The 20,074-nt window shown below is 42.2% G+C and overlaps 1 protein-coding gene across 4 annotated transcripts; it reads left to right on the top strand.

The window, feature by feature from the left end:
- The first annotated feature begins 1,696 nt into the window (after positions 1-1,696).
- Positions 1,697-19,374, top strand: GPR89B (G protein-coupled receptor 89B). Of its 4 annotated transcripts, none has more exons than XM_064469480.1 (14): positions 1,697-1,834; positions 4,561-4,620; positions 5,485-5,588; positions 7,086-7,192; positions 8,044-8,145; positions 11,171-11,291; positions 11,544-11,624; positions 14,793-14,902; positions 16,189-16,277; positions 16,645-16,737; positions 17,086-17,181; positions 17,743-17,832; positions 18,497-18,562; positions 18,717-19,374. In XM_064469480.1, the coding sequence occupies exons 1-14, from the start codon at positions 1,793-1,795 to the stop codon at positions 18,921-18,923; spliced, it is 1,368 nt and encodes a 455-aa protein (XP_064325550.1). In that variant the 5' UTR covers positions 1,697-1,792; the 3' UTR covers positions 18,924-19,374. The 4 variants fall into 4 exon arrangements, with proteins under 4 accessions (XP_064325550.1, XP_064325559.1, XP_064325568.1 ...); XM_064469498.1 differs by having other exon boundaries at positions 1,834-1,881; XM_064469505.1 differs by lacking the exon at positions 1,697-1,834 and adding an exon at positions 1,839-1,857.
- The last annotated feature ends 700 nt before the right edge of the window (positions 19,375-20,074 follow it).

Here is a 20,074-nt window from a genome sequence, read left to right on the forward strand (position 1 = left end):
ATGCAGAAGAATAAAATATGGAACTGAGCGGAAACCTGCCAATGTACTGACCAGCCCTTCTTCCTTGTGCGCTGGCTCTCCTCCCTGGCCACCTCCATCTATATTCTGTTTAGTGAAACTGTCAGCCTCTCACGACTGGGAAGTTGCCTTTGTATCTGTGAAGTGCCGTGGACCCTTCTCCTCACACATGCATATCAGCAGCTATCTAAGGAGGAACAACATGGAATAAACTTCCCATTTTCTTTCTACACTTTTTGTCTTCCCTGAAGGCGAAGTCCTGGGACTTGAGGGTGGATATGAGTTTTTCCAGAAGGGATTATCTTCTTCCCTGTGAGTTTGTCCCAAGGCTTGGGGATGAGTAATTTACAGCTAAGTAGAGGCATGTTTCAAACCTATTTATAAACACATGCAAAGAAGAAAGTTTAAAGACCTATGACCAAACTCTGCCTTGTTTTTTAACCTTGTGTTGAAGTAAGCAGAGTTGCCAAGGTATAAACAGAGCAGAATTTGGCTTTGTACAATTTATTTTTAAAAGGATTTCCTGTTAACTTCTGTCTTCAAAAAAACAACCAACAACTAACCTTGCCCCACAACCTACCTATAGGGAACAAAAGACCCACAAATCCCTCCAAGCTCAGGAATCTCACCTTTAGGAAAGATCATTGTCTAAGTAGCAGATGCAGAAAGGAAGAACAGGGAAACTCAGATCTCAGCTCTGCATTAACTGGCAGCAACACCAGAAGCTGTAAAAAAAAAAAAGAGGCCTTAGATCAGCTACAGTAATCTGCTCCCTCAGTTCATTTCCCCATGGAAGTTGAATGTTTCTTTCTCTTTGCAATGCTGTGGACAACGAGACAAATTTCAAACCAAGACAACTGACAGCAAGACATAAAGCCAAGCAATCAGAGAGACTGGGACTAATCTGGTGACTCAGCACAAGAGAACGTAGCTTTGTTTTCCTAGTGAAATGAGTTGTAATGAATAAAGGTTCCTGATTTTCAATCAGCAAGGGCTCCGTGCTTTTTTAAACTCCCAAATCACCATACTTAATTATTTTTCTTCCTGTATGATTTATTATTCCAAATATACAGAGTTTTGGGTGGCAAATGTTAGGTGTGTTTTTAAGAGGAAAAAAAATATAGATGCCGAGAAGTTCAAGTGGGGACATGACTACAACATGAAGGAGTGGATCTCACACCAACAGGCATCAGGAAATTCCCTGTTTGAAGTTTTACTTCCCTTCTGGCCTCGTTCCTCAATATATTAAAATTGCAAGGCCTGACAGCCATCCCCAGCCCTGTTCTGGGCGCAGAGGGAGAACGGAAAGGGCCCCACGTGGGAGATCGTTCTCCCTGGACCAGTTGTGGCGTGGTGTGGCGTGTCCCGCTGCTGCACAGCCCTTGCACAGGAGCCAAAGTGGTGGTAAAATGATGGAATGGTGTCTGCACCCCCAGCCGGCCACCTCCTTCCTTCCCCTGGCCGGCAGCAGGTCCCATCCCAACCACTGAGCCCACTCATGTTTCCCCCGGTGGAGTGAGACCCCGTCCCCACGGCCGGCGGCTGGACAGACGGACCGCCCGTCCCGCCAGCTGCCTACTCCGGCCCCTGAGGGGCGGGGCTTCGGCGACGAGGCGGGGCTTAGTAGGATAAGCCGCGCCCCTCGGCCAGCTCGGCCCCGCCCTCCGCCGCGGGGAGGGCGTTGCGCCGGGCTGAGGAAGGAGCTCGCGCGCCTGCGCGCTGCAACAGCCGGTGCGAGCGCGGGGCCGGAAGTGGTGGCGTGCGGGCGGCCGCCATGAGCTTCCTCATCGATTCCAGTATCATGGTCACCTCCCAGGTACCCTGCGGCTGCGCGGCGCGGTGTGTCCCCCCGGCCCGGGAGGGGTGAGTGGGGGGCGAAGTGGCTCCCGCCGCGGCCCGCCCCGTACCGCCCCCGCGGGAAGCGGCCGTTGGGAGCGCGTGGGGGCGGTGCCTGCCGGCGCGCGTGCGTAGCCTGTCAACGCGCGGGGCGTGCGGGGACCCCCGGGGCGGCGGCGGCGGCGGCGGGGGGAGGGCGTGGAGCAGCGTCAATGGCAGCGGTATGCCGCCTTCCTGCCGGCGCTGCCCCCGCTGCCCGGGCCCCCCGGGGCTCGCCTGCTGAGCGGAGGGGGCTCAGGACTCCGCGCCTGAGTGCAGCGAGGTGGGGAAAAAAACCCTCGTCGCTGCGAGTTGAGGGGCGCTGGGTTACTAGTTCGCCTCGTTAGGGCCGCCCGCCGTTTCCTATCGTCCAAGCCTCTGCTGCGGGAGAAGATAAGGTGTATGCGCCTTTGGACTGCTTCCTTACGTGTCGCCGTGACCGTTGCTCTCGTGCAATTGCCAAGTCGTTGTTATGCATAAAAAAGTTCAGTAAATGAGGTTGTAGGGAATGGAGCTTTTCTTGTAATACCGCGGCATGTCTATAAACTTAAATTTTCTGTTTTGGAACAGACAGGAAAACTCACTTTGCTGTTCTCTATGTAGGACTTATTTTGTTTCTGATGTTCTTCGAGAAGACGTTTGTGTCTTCTACCCCTGCTTTGGTACGGAGGAGTTTGCTTATTTACAACTTCGGAAGATTTTCCATTATATGCTTTAAGGAATCTTAAAAAGACCTCGCTATTTTATCTTAAATGCTTCCATCTCCACTGATCCATCTGTGATTCAGCACTTCCTTCAGCTCTTTCTTTCTGCTGCCATCAAAGTCACCTTTTAACTAGTCTTTGTTTTACACCAGCTGAATTCACCTAGGAGCCCTTTAAACCTTTTCATGTCATCCTCTCTTTATCATTGCGAAGCAGGTTGTGGTCTTAACATACTTGAAATTGTCTTATTGTTTTGTGGGAGGAAACACCCCCTCCTTCTTCATTAACTTCTTTTTGCTAGTAATTTATCTTGTCATTGCATTCTCTTTGACCTTCCTCTCCTCCTTGCTACCCTGCTCTCTCCTCAGTAAGCATCTAGATGCCCTTTCTTCCTGTCGGCCTCTCTGGCAACTGAGATGGTCCAACTGTCTGCTTCTGCCCAAGGGGGATGGTTCTGCTCCCTCATCACTTCCACTTGGCTGAACAGTTATCCTCTTATTTGCACTCCTTCCAGTATTTGCTTTAAATAAGTTCTAACTGGATCACAGAGAGATCTAATAAGCTTCCGAGCTGGTGTGAAATTTTAGTTCTGTAATGAGGAGGGATGAGCTGAGGAAAGAGGACCTTTCCCCTTTCAAACAGCAGTTGGTTATCTTATTAGACTTTCATGCACAACTCTGTAGTTTTCAGGACAGCATTTGGCCATTAGAGGTATAATATCCTCCTACTCAATAATGCTTTGATTTTTCCTCCTGTCATTTGCTTTGCATTCCAAGATCTAACTTATCTAATTGTTTTTCTTTCATTTGTGATGGCAGCTTTGCATCCTCCCATCATCTTCAAAAGTATCAAGTTAGATATTTAAATTGCTGCATGTACTTGTCAAACGCTCAAGAATTTTCTGACTTATATGTCACATTCATCTGCAGTGTTTTAGAGTGCGAACTCTTAAGATAATGTCTTTCGATGCTTTTGTACAGTCCCTAACACAAGGGAAATCTAATCTTTATATATAACTTCCTCTGTTGTTATTGTACTTGATTATTTCCTCATCTCTTTATTTACTTATTTCTTTTTGAAGAGTTTTTCTCTTTTTTGCTTCTTTACACTGTTAAATGTGGAATTACTTTATGTAAATATCACTTGCTTATCATACGTCTTTGACTTATGACCTGTAGATAGGAGGCTTGTGGAATATATTACCTTTTTCATTTTGCTATCAATTACTTTAAAGTCTGAAGTCCTCCTCAAGCAAGTTTTGCCATCTGTTACCAATCACACACTCAGGTGTGTGTTGAAACTTAACTAAATTTTGTAAATGGCTCTGGGCCATTGAAATGTGAAGTGTTATTGGCTTGTCCTGCTTCACCTATATTTTCTATGTGGCTTTCCTGCAATTCCAGGTCATGGTTTGAGGTGTTCAACAGTGTCTTTTCCTTATCTTAGAGATGCTTTTAACACCTTTCTCTCATAGTGTGTCAAAGTATAACTAGATTTAGTATTAAGACCTCTCCAGAAAAATCAAATGCACTTCTAGTCTGAAAGAAACAGCTGATTTTTTAATAAAATTTGCTCATCCCTAGAATACTTCTATGTTGTGGACGTTAAAGTGTTTACTTTTGCCTATGTTACTGTGTTTTCTGTAAGAACTATAAGCTCTAATTCTGTAGATTAGAAGCGTGAAACAAGAAGCAACTGAGGAATGCTGAGAACTTGGGAATACAGAAATGGGCTGACTTGACTGGATCTTCCATAAAGCCATAGCCCTCAGTATCTGCTCACTTGAATGTTTAAAGTATTCTTCTCTCCATGGTACCATGGCAAGTTTTAATCTCTTGTGGATCTTGGGTGCTTTGACCCAGCTCTTTTCCTTCCATTTCTTTTCTCTACAGTCAGCAGTGAAGCAGCTCTGTATTTTGCCAGTTGCCTTATACAAATGTAAAGTACTTTATCTCTTCTGCAGGTGCTGTTCTTTGGATTTGGGTGGCTATTCTTCATGCGTAAGCTCTTCAAGGATTATGAGGTGAGAAGGCACCTTTCATTACAATTCTATATCTTTAAAATTACTCCCAGATATAGAAATATTTTGAAAACTGCATCTGGCCTTTTTCCTCTTTAAGTCCTTTTATCTTATTTTTAATTGTCTCTACAGTTGCTTTCTTTTCCATTTCCTCTTGTGCTTCTGTCTTAAAGACTCCTAGATATCTGAGGAAATGGGTTCTCTTGGGGCCAGTGAAAGCTTCCATATTGGCTACTGTTAAATAAATGAAAAAAAGAGGAGGTGCAGGGGAAATAAGAAACTATTTTGCCTTTTGCTTGATTAAGCCTGCCTTATGTAATTGTAAAATATTTGAGACAAAATCAAATTCAGTGGTAACTGTAAACTTAGTGAGGTGTGTTCATTGTGGCTGAATTGTTTGTGAGGATTGGATGAGACAGAGCAGCCTCTTATCCCTAGAGTGATATGACAGAATGTAGTCTAGGTCAGAGATGTCTTAAGTGAGAGCCAGCTTCAGACCTGAAAAGTTTTTTTGTATGGATCTTACTTTTAAATCTGAGGTTAAGACTGAAGAGCTCTGTTAGCAAGGGTCTATCATTAAAGTTGATATAGGGCATCGCATACTTGACATTCCTTCTTTGTAGGCATCTCTGTTAGAAGTGCCAATAGCTGCAATCAGTGTAATCCTGAGCACCTGATGAGTTTGCCCTCTATTCCTGACAGGCTGTTGGTTTCTTCCTGTTTAGATAAAGGGCAAGGTGTCTTGAAGCAAGAGGCTCAGTTGTGTGCCGTTGTACTTGTGATTTGTTTTTTGTTACCTGAGGGATACCAGCGTGCGTTCTGGGAATGGAAATGGCTGATGCCTCTGGCTTGTTTTCTCCATTGCAGGTGCGACAGTATGTGGTCCAGGTGATCTTCTCTGTGACTTTTGCCTTCTCTTGCACCATGTTTGAACTCATCATCTTTGAGATTTTGGGGGTGCTGAACAGCAGGTGAGTCTGGAAGCTCACTTAAGGACTAGCCTGCCTTGTGTTCAGGCTTCTAAAAGAATGGATTAGTCTTGGGTTGGAGATATTGTGTGAGAAAATTGTCAAAAGCTCAATAAAGGTGTCTGAACAGCAGGATTTGTTTGTTTGACCAAATGCGAGACTAAAAGGCATAATCTCCTGATTTTCCATGCAGTTGCTATTACTGTGGTCTAGGTTCTTGGGTCAAGGCTTTAGTCTTTGACTTTCTCCATTTGTGAAGTTAAAAGAAATGGTTTCTTTTATGGGAGTGTTGTGAAGCTTCAGATCGTGAAGAGTGCTTTTCAGATGTTAAGGACTATAGAAACTATAAGCACTAGTTTTTTTTCTGTGGTAGTCAGAGCAGCGAATAAGATGTGAAGCTAATTATGGAGTGAAAGCTACTTCTGTAATAATACGGTATTTGTGAATCAAAGGCACACCCTCACTTGACACAGGGAGAGGACTTCTACATAAAGGGGATGTTAAAAACTGTCTACTTCAGAAGTCAGTAGGAAAGAGAAGATAGAACAGTAACACGTAGAGGCTACGTGGGTTTCCTATTTATTCTCTCTCTCATCATACTAGTATAAGAGAGCAGTCAAAGGAGTTGAAAGGCAAGAAGTTCAAAACTGCTAAAAGGTAATGTTAGTTCTGACTGTATGTTATTAATCTGTAGAGCTTGCAGCCAGAGAGGTCACTGAGGAGAATGCTTTTATCAGCTTCAGTAAAGGGCTGGACGTCAATATAGAGGAAAATGTTTGTTTCTGAATTAACTAGGAAAAAGTATCAGGGATCCTCATAATTTCTCCTTCCCTGAGGGATAAAGAAGAGATGAGTTAATGTTGGGAACAGGACATGTATTTTTCTATTCAAGCTAAGTGAAAAGTCAGTTCAGCCAAGACGAATCTCATCTGTGTTTAACAAATCTCCTTTGGTCAGAGGTGTATTGATCATTTTGATTTTTATGCGTATTTTTAAATTCTTGCTTTGCAGTGTCTTGCACATGAGACAACTCACTTTGAAGCAAAACACGTTGAATTATGAACATTAAATATTTTTAACCTTTTTAATTTGAATTAGCCCTTTCTTGACTCAGCCACTCACTACAAAATTAATTACTGCTTATACTTAGTTTTGATTTACTGCTCAATTAGATAAGGAATAAATCAAACTAATCATGCTGCAACCAGCAGTAGTTACCATAGAAAATACGATATTTGATAAAATAGCTCAATGTGTTTTTCTGGATAGTTGTTAATTTTGAAATACACATTCTTGAGCTTTGTATTAAAAACAAAACCCCAAAACAAAACCCCCCAAAAAACAACCCTTCCTCCCCAGCTCAAACAGTAAGGTCCATATGCTAGGCCAATATTGTCCAATGTTTGATGTAGTTGAAAGGATTGCATTGATGTGAGATTGTCTTTGAGAAATTTGTTGTATTATGATAGTGTGCTAATCGGTATTTTGGCTTTATTTTAGCTCTCGATATTTTCACTGGAAGCTGAACCTGTGTGTCATTTTGCTCATCCTAGTCTTCATGGTACCCTTCTACATTGGTTACTTTGTTGTGAGCAATATCAGATTATGTGAGTACTTGGTTTATGGCAGTGGGGCTGCTAACTTGAGACTGCACGTAGAGTTGAGAAATAACTTTTCTGAGAGGGAGATATGTTGGTCACTATCCCCATAGCTCCTTCCCTCCTCTGTCTTTTTTTCTGGCTAGGTAACTTCTCTTTGGAACTTAATGCTTTAGCATGAACTGTTTATTGAGATACTTGATGTGACCTTAACAAATGTAGCTTTTCTTTATGGATTTCAACAAAGTTGAGCACTTTAGAGTAATGTTAGTGGAATTTGTTCATTTAAAATTTTAAGCTTGCAGTCAAATCCTGGAACCCTTGGCAAGGCTGTGTTGTCCTGCTAGGGGTTAAAAGAAATGAGGCAGAGAAGCTCAATAAATTACTTTTGCTTTTTTTGCTTACTCTTGCCTGGGTGAGGCCTCTTCCATGCACTAATGGACATTTACCCATGAGCTGTTGATATTAATTGCTTTTTTGTATTAAGCTTAGGCATGTAGGTTCTGGGTATTAAATGTGTAGTGTTAGCATGAAGATGAAGTTTCCAAGTTTCACATTCAGGGTCACACACGAAAGATGCAGCTGAGTGATCCCTGTTTGTAGCACAGCCCTCTATGCACCCATAGGGGAAAGCCAGAGTGTTGTGTTGCTGTGTTAGCTCTTGCAAATGGTGGTGGCTCAAGTAGCTTGTACTGTAGGAAGTGAAGGGGTGCATACTGCTAGCTGTAGCTCTGTCAGTTGATACCTGTTTTGGCCACCTGTGCTCAAAGCAGCATTTGGGCCAATGTAGCAATTTTGCAAGCTAGAAAAAGCCCTAAAGAAATAATATGTATAAAATACTGTTTTTTCCTCTCCCTTAGTGCACAGACAGAAACTGCTTTTTGCTTGTGTCCTCTGGTTGACGTTCATGTATTTCTTCTGGAAGTTGGGGGATCCATTTCCTATCCTCAGCCCAAAACATGGTGAGTTTCATACTCTTGCTCATTCCTTCCCTCCTATAAATAGGCTTTATCTCACTTTTATCTTGGAGCTGTTATTATGTTATCTGAGCTCTACAGTTGGGACTGTAGAAAGTAGCTATTGTAACAGAGGGTCTGCTCTGTTTGATATCTGCGATCTGACGGTTGTCAGGCTGACAGAAATGCATGGATACATCTGGTTTATTTGCATTAGTTTTCTTTTAGTACCACAGCAAAACTTTAGGGAAGTGAATGAGTCCTAACTGAACCTAGGGTTTGTTAGAACACAGTGTACTACTTGAGGGCGCAAAAACTTCATCTCCACAGAAACTTGATCATAATTTTTATTCACTTGTTTCTTGTCTTGTGGAGACTAATTAATTTAAGCAGAGAATTGATAATCAATCCTTCATCTGACTTTTTCAGTCAGGTTATTGTTTCTTGTGACTGAAATCAGATCATTTTAGCATAGGTGGCTATCCAGTTGACAAAACATGGCAGGGTGCCTAAACACCAGAGCTGTATAGACTGTAGCCAGTAACATGTCTGGCAGTGTGTGTGCTGCCAGAAGGTACAGCTTCGTATACTGCCTGAGCCCAGAGGCAGTGCAGTTGCGTGGTACTAGAATGTCAGTTGTTAAGTCCTGCTGATGCCAGAGCTATTTATGTGCAGAATTAGCTTGGGTATCTCTGCATTGCAGTCATGGAACCAAGAGTATTTATAGTGTGAAGATACTGTGTACACTTGGGCTAGTTTGGGTCCAACAGAGCTTGTTAGCATGTGCCTAACTGTACTGAATCCTTCAGGCACGTAAATGTGCCAAAGGATTTACAACACTGTAGAACCAAATTATTTGTCACCTGGGTTTCCTGTGTAACTTATGTTGTCCTTATCCCCTGCACTGGAATATTGTTTGTATATTGTTCTCAACAGGTAAAATTCAGTCAGTTTCACTCAAATTGGTGAATATGTCTGCCTGCATAGATAACTGTCAGCTTAATCTTTCTGTTCTCTAAGAGGCTACTTTGTACTAATCTGTAAGAGAAGAAATGAAGGATACCAACTGCTGTAGGGTCAGCTCACCCTTCCATCTGTGAGCCTAAAACTTTCCTAAGAGAAAGTGCGTATCTGTGTTTTGTAATTGTCATTTGCCACTGAAATACAACAGCTAGTATATAGAGCAGATCCCTTTGCTCAGTGTTTCATTGCCAAGAAAAACAAGTATCCACTTTGAGTTGCAGAAGGTGCTTGAGTTGGCAGAATATAATAACCCAATGGGTACTTAGCCGTGGGGTTTAGATAATCCTCTTCAGATGTCTGAAAAGGTTCGGTGAAGCTGCAAAACAACTGCAGATTTCCAGAACTGGTAGCGGGGCGTTTTCTATTTTTAACTTCTGCTTTACAGGATGATACCTCCACTTAACAGTTGTACAGTGCCTTGTCCTCCCAGATGTAGAGACAAGGTTAGAGCAAAGGATTTCTAGGGTTTTTTTCTCCTGCTGCGCTGCATGTACTGACAAGGCTGCTGCAGGGCTTTTGTGTGGTGGTGGCCCAATTCAGGCAGGTAGGATCCTGTTGTGTAGTGACGTGTGACAGGAGGCCATACTTAATGAGCCCCTCATGCTGCAGTATATTGCCTGTGGTGTCTTTCTTGGTGTGCCCCAGCCTGCTGACCTGCATAGTGGTGTGCTGCAGCTGGGGAATGCGCCATCATGCAGGCTCTGAGTCAGGAGCCCTAGCTGGTCTGCAGTTTGTTCAATAGACCTGAGTTTGGGAGCTCATAGTAAAGGAAGGCTATGTTCTACTCAGTTACATACTAGTATTCTAATAAAACTCTTATCTTCATCTGAGTTTATAAAGCATTCATTGTATCTGACCTGATCACAAGAGTTGCCGTGAGTGTTATGGGGTAACATTGCTTTAACCAGTGAAATGTCATGTCATTTTGAAGGCACCTCTGTTTTAACTGCTGCTGTCTGTCAGTGTGTGGGGCAAAAGGCCAGTGTATTGTAGCACATTCTGTAGCTGGTGTAAATCTCTATGCAGCTGCACATGACTGGGTGTCTCAGTCTCCTTTTGTGAAGTCTTTTTGCCTTGTTTTCATCATATATTCCCCTTCTCTGAAGCATGAAATGTGGCTTGGCGCTTGGCCATCTCAGCTTTGCAATCATGTAAGCTCCAAATGTGCTGTGTGTGGCAGCTGCTCTGTAACTAGCTCCCTAAAAAGTGAGTTATGTTTAGTAGTACATGGCACTGTATCCTGAGAAGACGGGTTGAGGTCTGTGTTTGATGGCTGAGAAAAACAAATGCAGCTTCAGTGCTTGGTGTTGGTTACAGCACAGGCTTAGTGTTCGTGCTGTATTATGTCATATACGTTTTAGAGCCCACTTGGTGCTCAGGTGGAATGCCTTAGTGTTGGTCACCTCAATGATGTGTGTGTGTCTACAAGATCAATACTGAAGAGCCAGGAGCAGCATAAGCTTTCCATGCTGTCATAACTCCACTGTCCTACAAGAACAAATAGCATTTGATCTGGAGGGGTTGCTTCTAATGACAATTGAGAGGATAGGGCATCCCCTCTATGGTCCAGACACTTTTTGGGCCAGTTTGCCAGGACTAACTGTTTTGGTAACTCTGATCCTGGTTATTGCAGCAGTGGCTTTGTGGAAGATGCCTCCTTTATAGGATCTGGTGGGTGATCTGTGTTCCCACCTCAGCAAAGTGCACTTACTAATGTTTAATTTAGAAACAAAATGTTGACTGTTAATCCTCTCTAGATCTGTCTCAAGCTTCTTCACTGCTAGAGTTTCCCAATCCTGTTTTTTTTAAGCATGATAAAGTGCTTTCTGAGGGAGACTTTCTTTTTTTTTTTCGTAGCCTCTGTTTGTACTTCATATTACCTCTGGTCATTGCAGTGGGAAGGCAGCTGGATTCATTCAGCAGTTCTGTGTGTTATATTGTGAAGGCACCAACTGTGGAGCACAGCAAAGAGAGCAAGGTTACTAATGCCATGTTTTTCTTCTCTTAGGAATCCTGTCTATAGAACAGCTCATCAGCCGTGTGGGTGTGATTGGAGTGACACTTATGGCTTTGCTGTCAGGATTTGGGGCTGTCAACTGTCCATACACTTACATGTCCTACTTTCTCAGGTAACTGCAGCCTTGTGAAATATTTTGTCCACCTTTTTGAAATTATTCTTCTGCTTTTCCTGTGGCAATGACTTGAGGCTTTTCATAACTTTTTTCCTGAACCTAGCTGTTGCCATGTCTACATGCTAGAACTGTTTCCGTTGCTGAAGCATATTCTGCTCGTACAGGCTTCTCTGTTCTTTGTTTCATGGGCATGTGCATATTTCCTGTGAAATGGGATAGCAGGTCTAACTGGGTGTCTTCGTTTTGCAGGAATGTGACAGATGCAGATATTCTGGCTTTGGAGCGACGACTCCTTCAGACTATGGATATGATTGTTAGCAAGAAAAAAAGGTGAGAAGGCAGTAGTAGTCAATATGGTATAAGGCAGTTCTTGAAATTACCAAAATTACAGGTCCTGTCAGTGCTACATGTTCCCGTGAAACAGGTGGCTGATTGCATTGAGCTGTATGGTGTTTCATTCTGGCCTGATGCACAACTTTGGGTTTTTTTTTTCCCCAGACATGTGCACTGAATTGAACCCTTTCTTATTGTAGTGGCACAGATTAGGCTTCCAACAAAAATTGTAATTCTCTGATGGCAGCTTGACTAGTCTGTAAGATGGGCACCTTTCTCTCCCGATGAGTAAGGGACCCTTAAGCCACCACAGCTGGTGTGCTCTGACGGTTTCAGTACAGCAATTGGTTCATACATATTGAGTAGTCTCCTTCTCTGTGGATCTGGTGCTTCCTGATGAAAGCTGAAGCAGGCTAGTGAGCTGGTGTGGACACAGCTACATCCTTGCAAATGACAAGGTTTACATTAGTTAAGTTTTACAGAATTGCAAAACATCTCTGAGAATGTAGTGTTAGTGTACAAGTGTGTCATCAGAACTCTGCTTTTGTTGGTTCAGCTTATTCTGTGTACCCCAAGGAAAAAAGCTACTTTCAGAAACAATGTAATCTCATTTACACTGAAAAGATTTTTGTGTGCTGTTACAAATGATGTATTACATGCCTTAGTAGTTGTGTGGAATAAATATACCATAGTCACTTCAAAAGTTTGACTGTCTGACGCTGAATCCTCACAGCAGTCCCCCAGACTCTACTTTTGGCACACTGATATTTTAATGCTACCTTTTAATTTATGACAAGGGAGGTTTTGGGTAGTCTAACATAGCTGAATCGCATGTCACCAGTGTGCATATCTGCTGATCAGTATTAGGATATGAAAGTGCAGTTAAAGCATAACTTTTTGTCTTCCACTTTGAAAATGTTGGGTGGTGAACAAATGTTAACTCAGTATTTATGGTCATGTGTGAGGCGGTAAGTAGTGAGAAAATTTAATTGCTCAGGTTTAATTGGTTCAATTGACTAGGAGCCTACTAAAATACTGGCATTGGAGTTAAAATATATTGTGTAGTGCTGCTTCTGACTCTGCTCGTTTGTTGTCTACAGTGGTTTTGGACCTCTGGTCCAGGGAGGGTGACGTTGGGGTAAAAGTAAGGATGTCTGGGACTTGTAAATGACTAGTACTTTCTTGCCTTCTTGTGGCCAGAAAATCTTCTGAATATAGCAGCTTTCTAGCCATTATGAAGAGCCAAGTAAAGTGTGTTAATCACTTGGGAATTATACTAAAGTTCATGTATTTGTGTCTAAAAAGAAAGCAGTGGATTCTGTAATTGGACTCTTTGCTCATATATAGCAGAACTTAAAAAGTTTGGATTGCGTTTGGAAGGATACAAATCTAATTGCTTGGCAGAACAAGCGGAAATAGCGGTATTTTACAACGTAGGGTAAACACCATAGTTCCATAAACTGTCAGTTACTTGCTGGCCACGTTTTCAGTACTACTCATAACTCAGAACTTCTCAGTGCACACAAGGGTTATAAGGCAATAGAACATAAAGCTTCTTTTGTTTTCTTTGCTGATACTGATATTTCTTCTCATCCCACTGCTTATTGATACTGGCTTCCTTGTCAGTAGGAGATAGTTGTTGAAAGGTGTTTTCCCTGATGCTTTTTGCACATGAATTATTGTTCTCTGCTTTCTGAGTGAAATCAAGTAAAGCCTTATGGAAGCTCGCCTCTAAGGTTGGCAGGTTCTTTATAGTCATCCTTGCAGGTATGACATTGCTAAGCCTCAGGTTTGAAATGCCTAGATTCTGTGATACCATTGCTTTATTTTGCTTCATGTTAAGAGTCAAATCAGCCTGTGTGATGTAGATATATCACATATCTACACAGGCAAAGTGTGTGGCTTTTGCCTGTGGATGCTTTCTGTGAGGTGTGAGAACTCGTAACTGCTGTGTGGGTACAGAGATCCCTGTCACATCTCAGAAGAAAAGGTTTGCCTTTGTATGCTTATAGCCTTGTGCTTCACCTTGACATAACTGCACTTTTGCTGCATTGCTGTGGTTCGTTTCAGATGGAATGTGTGAAGCAGGTACTGGGAAGAAAGCAAGGATTAAAAATGCAATTCTTATATTTGGCAGCTATCAGGATTAATTGAATCATTCTGAGATTTCTGTTATTTGTAGTTAGTGGCCGTATGTGCTTTTATGTATGTTATGTGGGGTGCCCCAAGAGTGTTTCTTTTGCTGAATGTGAAGGAGTAGTGATTTTTTTTTTTAATTACACTGCTTATCAACAACCTTGAAGAGGGCTCAGTGCCAAATGTAGCAATAATGGCTGCAGCTACAAGAAAGGGCCTAAACACTGTCGAATCATGGATTGCCCTGGCAATCCTATGAATAGTTTTCAGCTTAGGAGTGGATCACTGGCTCGCAAATTTCAATGGGGAGAAATGTGAGGGAATGAGGCCAGAAGCCAGGACTGCTCGTGGGGATTATGCTGCAGTGCACATGGGAGTGTGAGGGACAATATGCAGCTGCTGCTGTAGTGTTGGAATTAACTTTAGGAGCCACGTTCAGATCGCCTGAAGCATCCAGTGGTTCAGCCCAATAATGGATTTATGTGCTTCTGCTTTATAACAGCTTGTCATGCAGCCCAGTAGTGAGTGACAACATATCAGAGAGTGCTGCTGCATACCATCCAGTGCTCACAGTTGTGTGGAGGAGGAGGAGAAGGTTCAGTGATAAAGAAGAGGTGTTCAAGGGGAGAGAGGAGCATGAGGAGTCTTCGAGTTTCTGAACTTGAGATAGGAGAGTCATATGTTTGAGGAAGGGCAAGTGACTAATCATATGATTGAGGAATCTATTGCAATTTTTATTTTTAAGGGGGTTTAAATCCCTTTAAGGATTGAAGCAGGATCCTGAATGGAGGTCTTGAAGTGTCTCACTGAATCTCACTTGATTAGATCTGGGCTCTACTCCAGAGCTAATCAAGATAATGTTGTGAAGCAAGATCAGTGCTTGGGGGGAAAAAATGGCAGGGCATCTGTTTGCAGTGAATTCAGTTTAACACTCTCTTCTCAGGAACTGTGTTTTGGGGTTTTTTTTGTTTTGATTTTTTTATAAAAATACTTTATTTGTAAGGACTTGTGTTTTCTGTTTTTTCACAGGATAGCAGTGGCTCATAGGACAATGTTCCAGAGAGGAGAAGTTCATAACAAACCCAGCGGCTTCTGGGGAATGATAAAAAGTGTTACAACATCTGTTGCAGGCAGTGAAAGTATCCTTCATCAGCACACTGGCGCCTGCCTTGGGAGGTGGCTCCAGCTTTCTTCTGTTTTGAAAGGAGAGTGTTAGTTGGGCTGGTTACAAAGTGTTTGTGTTTCAACATGTTTGAGCAGTCTGAGCAAAAGGCTTAATGTCTCCTGGGAAGTTTGCTCTCTAACACTGTGTTCCCTGACCTTTCGCCCAGGGATTGGACACATGGTTTTACTGTGACACAGTCAGGAGTCATATGCTGCTGCCCTGCACTATAAACATGCTGTTGTATCACCGTGGTTGGGGTGTACAGCAGGTCGTAGGACAGATGTGCACACTTACGGTGTCACACTGCAGATGTCTACCCCATCACATCACTGACACGGGAGGCAACTTTCTATTCTGATGTATCCTCTGCTTGTATGACTGACCTGCATGCATATTTTCCTGATAACTTGAAATACGCCCCTCCAGGATGGAAAACCTTTGACGTACTTGAGCAAACCAACAGGGTTGGCTGAGGTGCTGGAACAATTGCCTAGCCTACAGTTGGCTTTCTGGCCACGTTGTAAGGCTGCGAGGAAAAAGGGCAGGAAGCAACTTAGTGACAAAAATTGTTCTTTTGATATAGGCTAGGCACTGGTGCTATACCAGTGTGACAAAGGTGGATAGGAACAGGTGAGCAGAAGTTGTTCTGCCTGTGTGAAAGGGTAGAAGGAACCTGTTGGGAGTTACAAGGGTCTGTATTTCTCTAACTTACAGTTGCCCGCCAACAGTTTCTGCCAGACCACCTGAAGTGTGCAGTTTGCATATTTAAGGCTGAGGATTCTTCTTCCTCTCCTTTCCCACTAGCTGTTAAAACCAGAATTTGGCTATTAGACTAGACTCTTCATAATAATCACTATCTCTTGGAGCAGTTACTCAACAGTTTTGTTTAAGAAAATGTGAGAGTGACATATGATGGTGCACTTCATTGACAAGGGGCACTGACCAAAGTGGAGCAGCAATCTTTGAGAGCTCTGGTTCTATTCTGCAATATGTTTCCCAGGCAGAGGAATAAAGAGCTTGTTGCATGACTGCCTAAATACTGCGTACCTTCTTAAAATGGAGTAGTGTGCTATATATGTATGCTTGAGATTTCTTGGGGTGCAGTATTAACAAGGAGCATTAAGACCGAATCAAAAAGCTCATCGGATCAAAAAAGTGGTCAAACCATTAAATGTGGCCCTTGGGCTAAAGGTGGGGAATTTTTTGTTTTTAATTAGGAATTTGTGATGTATTCTAGCCTTGACTATGCTGGTTTGCCAGATCTGTCCCTTATCCAGCAAGAAGTGGATGCCCTAGAAGAGCTGAGTCGGCAGCTTTTTCTGGAAACTGCAGACTTGCATGCAACAAAGGTACACAGCAAAGTAACCGCCTGGATGGGTGTTGGGAGGCTGGAGTAGTTTGAAAGAGAACTTATGAGAAATTGAAAGCTGTTCAGCAGGTAAACATTGAAATGTTGTGATGTGGTGGAGTGAGGATCTGTTTCTTTAATTTGGGGTCCAGATGCATACTGGAGTATGCTCCATGTCCCTAAAGCCATTCAGAAACTTTTGAATTAAAACTTTTGAATTCAGAAACATTTGAATTAAGAGGTATAGAGGTAGAGTAGCTATGTTTGCTACTGTTGGTGCTCCATTAAAATTTCGTGTTGTGGGTGATTGTAGAAATGATATATTTTTGTTTGTGTTCTATTCCCCCTCCCTCCTTTTGTATTTCCAGGAGAGAATAGAATACTCAAAAACTTTCCAGGGAAAATACTTCAATTTTTTGGGTTATTTTTTCTCCATCTATTGTGTCTGGAAAATCTTCATGGTATGTAAATGTTTAATGCATTTTATGTGGACATATGCAAATGTCACCCCCTGCATAAAGTATTCTACACATGTGGTTCATGAAGTAATGCTCCAGTTACCTTATAAGCCTGTTTCTGGAAATCCTGAAACAAACTGGCCCTTGGTTGAAATAAAGCTCTGGATCTGCCTTTTCGGATAGAGCATTAGACAAGCAATTCTTACATGTGTGCATTTTGCACTTTCTTAGGCAATCCCGTTGCCCCCTGCCCGTTGATGATACAAAGTAACAGTCAGGCATGTATCTTGTGTAACAGTGAGGTGTGTTTTTGTTTTCTTGTTTAAATGTAAATCCATCTTTCTCTTGCAGGCAACCATCAACATTGTATTTGACCGTGTGGGGAAGACTGATCCGGTCACAAGAGGAATTGAAATCACTGTAAATTATCTGGGAATTCAGTTTGATGTAAGACTTTATTAACTCTTAACAGCCTTTTCAGCAATTCCTGTCTTATCTAGATAAAATCATATTGCTGACAGGGAGAGAGCGATAGAGCCCTGAGAATCTCATTGACTTCTGACTTACTGAGGAAGAAGGGAAGGTGCACCATGAATTTGCTTTCACACTGATTTTTATGCTGGGATAGTAATGTGGTCTTGCCAAAGAGGCAATGATTTGCTTGTTTGTTTTGGGCAAATGGAAATATGTTAGTCAGCTTGCTTAGATTAATACATTTCGCTATGGAGTAATGATGTTTGCCTGTGCACATAGATGTTCTGTCATTTACACTTTTTAAATATATCCCTCTGAATATGGGGGTCTTTGTGATTGGAATAAGCTAAATCTGTTTATCTTGTGTGTTTGGAGTAAAAATATATTTGTGAAAATGTCTGTTATGTAAACCTGTCTACAGTGGATATCTGTACAATTAGGAAATAAAAAGGCCCTGAAGAATTGGCAGCTATACAATGCGTTGTAAATGGGGTTTGCGTTAGAGATTTAACTGTATTCTTCTTGTTGATACAGGTGAAGTTCTGGTCTCAGCACATTTCCTTTATTCTTGTTGGAATAATCATTGTTACCTCTATCAGAGGATTGTTAATTACACTCACAAAGGTAAGAGCCGGGACTCTTATGTGGTTTTGGATCAGGGAAGCTGTTATCAGATCTTTAACTTTAGATGGGACAAATGCTGTATAAACTTTCAATACACGTTTGTTTTAAATATCCGATTATAAATACTTGCAGAGGGAGGAAGGGAGGGAAAAATACCTTCTGCAGTATATTTTCTCACTCAGTCTCTATTGTTGTTAACTGTTGGGAAGAGATGTAGATGTTAAATGAGATGTTAGATGTGAGCAAGGGTTCAAAATGATGCTGTAGCCAGAGCTTATTAGTAAGGTTGATGAGGTGTTGATTAAAAGAATTTAGATTGCTTAATTTGAGCTCCTGGTAGGACTGGAAAGGCATTAACTCAAGAGACATGTGACTCACTGTCTTGACCTGGCTTTTGGTACCTAAGCTTAAAACTTCGATATGTATTGTTATATGACTTTCACCACATGGCGTCACTGGCTTAGGGAGATTCATGTTTAAGACTAAGACTGCAGATTTCTGAAAGTAGGGTACAAGCACCCCCTGAGAAAGTATGCTGTTTATTGGTTTTTTTTTTTAAATGAAAAGGTATTGAATGGTTTGTACCTTTCATGCTGTCCTAAGGCATGTCAGACTTATCTGCCTGCTTATTTCCTGTGCTTTTTTCTTTTTTTTTACCCCCTAGTTCTTCTATGCCATTTCCAGCAGCAAGTCCTCCAATGTTATTGTTCTGCTTTTAGCACAGATAATGGTGAGTATGTGGAACCATGGGCACGCCCATATGCATTTATGCATGCATACGTATTTGTGTGTGTGTACATATACACATCATAAAATCTTTGTGTGCTGACCCATGTTAGCCACATAGCCAACTGTGAAACTACTCCCTCTTTTTTAATTTACAGGGTATGTACTTTGTGTCCTCAGTGCTCCTGATCCGGATGAGTATGCCTCTAGAGTATCGCACTATTATTACAGAAGTCCTGGGAGAGCTCCAGTTCAACTTCTATCATCGTTGGTTTGATGTGATATTCCTTGTTAGTGCACTGTCCAGTATCCTCTTTCTTTATTTAGCCCACAAACAAGCCCCAGAAAAGCATATGGCCCTCTAAGTGAGGACTGCAGTCACGTGCTGCTCTCTGTCCTTTCAACTGCACTGCTGCAACTCCTGTGGACTGAAAAACTTGGGAGAGCCAGGACTATTCTGTATGTTCCAGCAGTGTAACTGGCTCTTTGAACTTCCACACATGTCATCATCAAGCTCTGTGGCTCATTTTGTTAAGGTGCCACAGCTTGAAGGAAAGGGGATGCACTTATTGAATGTGAGATAGTTCATTGCCAAGGAATAATGGCAGTCCTTGGTACACCAATATCTGGGGGCATCGGAACTTGCATAGTAGGTTGAGGTAAAACCTCTTACTGTTGGAAGAAGATCTTCATAGAAGGCACCAAGGAAATGTGATTTTTCTTTTGAAAATCAATCAACTTATGATTGGGATTCAGAGGACAGCAGTTCTGGAGTTGAATGTTTGAGTCTGTGGAATTAAATAAGCTTTTGTAATATCTCGTGCAAGCATCACAGTTGTTTTTTGTCAGCCTCAAAGATTTGGCTGGAAGTGAGCTAGAAGGTGGCTAGGATTTGCTGCCTGGCAGAGGTGAAGTGGAGAGAATTTCACTCCATTTCTGTATGGAATGTATGCTAGTGTGTATCACTGGTACCTACTATACCTAGGAGATGGAGATTAGCTTTCTATTGCCAAGTGTTATGTTTTTTCTCCCTGCATAAATGGAACTGAGGTTTTGGATGATTCTTCGCTAGAGGTCGGTGTAAAGTCAAAGACCACAGCTATGCCTCATTTACCTTGTATGTTACAAATTTGTTTACTTTATATGCTGTAAATTTGGTGTTCCCCACAACCCATGTGTTCTACAGTAGCCCATTTCCCCTTCTTGATGCAATTCAAGGCATAAAAGTAAACCTTTTCTGTGTGACTTAAACTTGTAGCTTCCCATAGCCACCCTCGTAGGCTTTGTTTTAAAATTGTTCTGGAATGTAAATCATAGGTGGTACGAGTAAGACCTGGGAGGGGGTGGGAAATAGCCACTCTAAACAACTTATTTCTGTCTTTCCTTTGGTGTACAGCAAGGAGGCGAAGTATACAGCAGCAGTATTATAGAGCCATTTCTGTCACATTCAAGACAGTGTGGTTTTGACTTGGAATTAGACAACCTGTGTGACTGAATTATGTAGGCTATTCAAACG

Source organism: Phalacrocorax carbo, chromosome 1, assembly GCF_963921805.1.
Source record: "Phalacrocorax carbo chromosome 1, bPhaCar2.1, whole genome shotgun sequence".
NCBI lineage: Eukaryota > Metazoa > Chordata > Aves > Suliformes > Phalacrocoracidae > Phalacrocorax > Phalacrocorax carbo.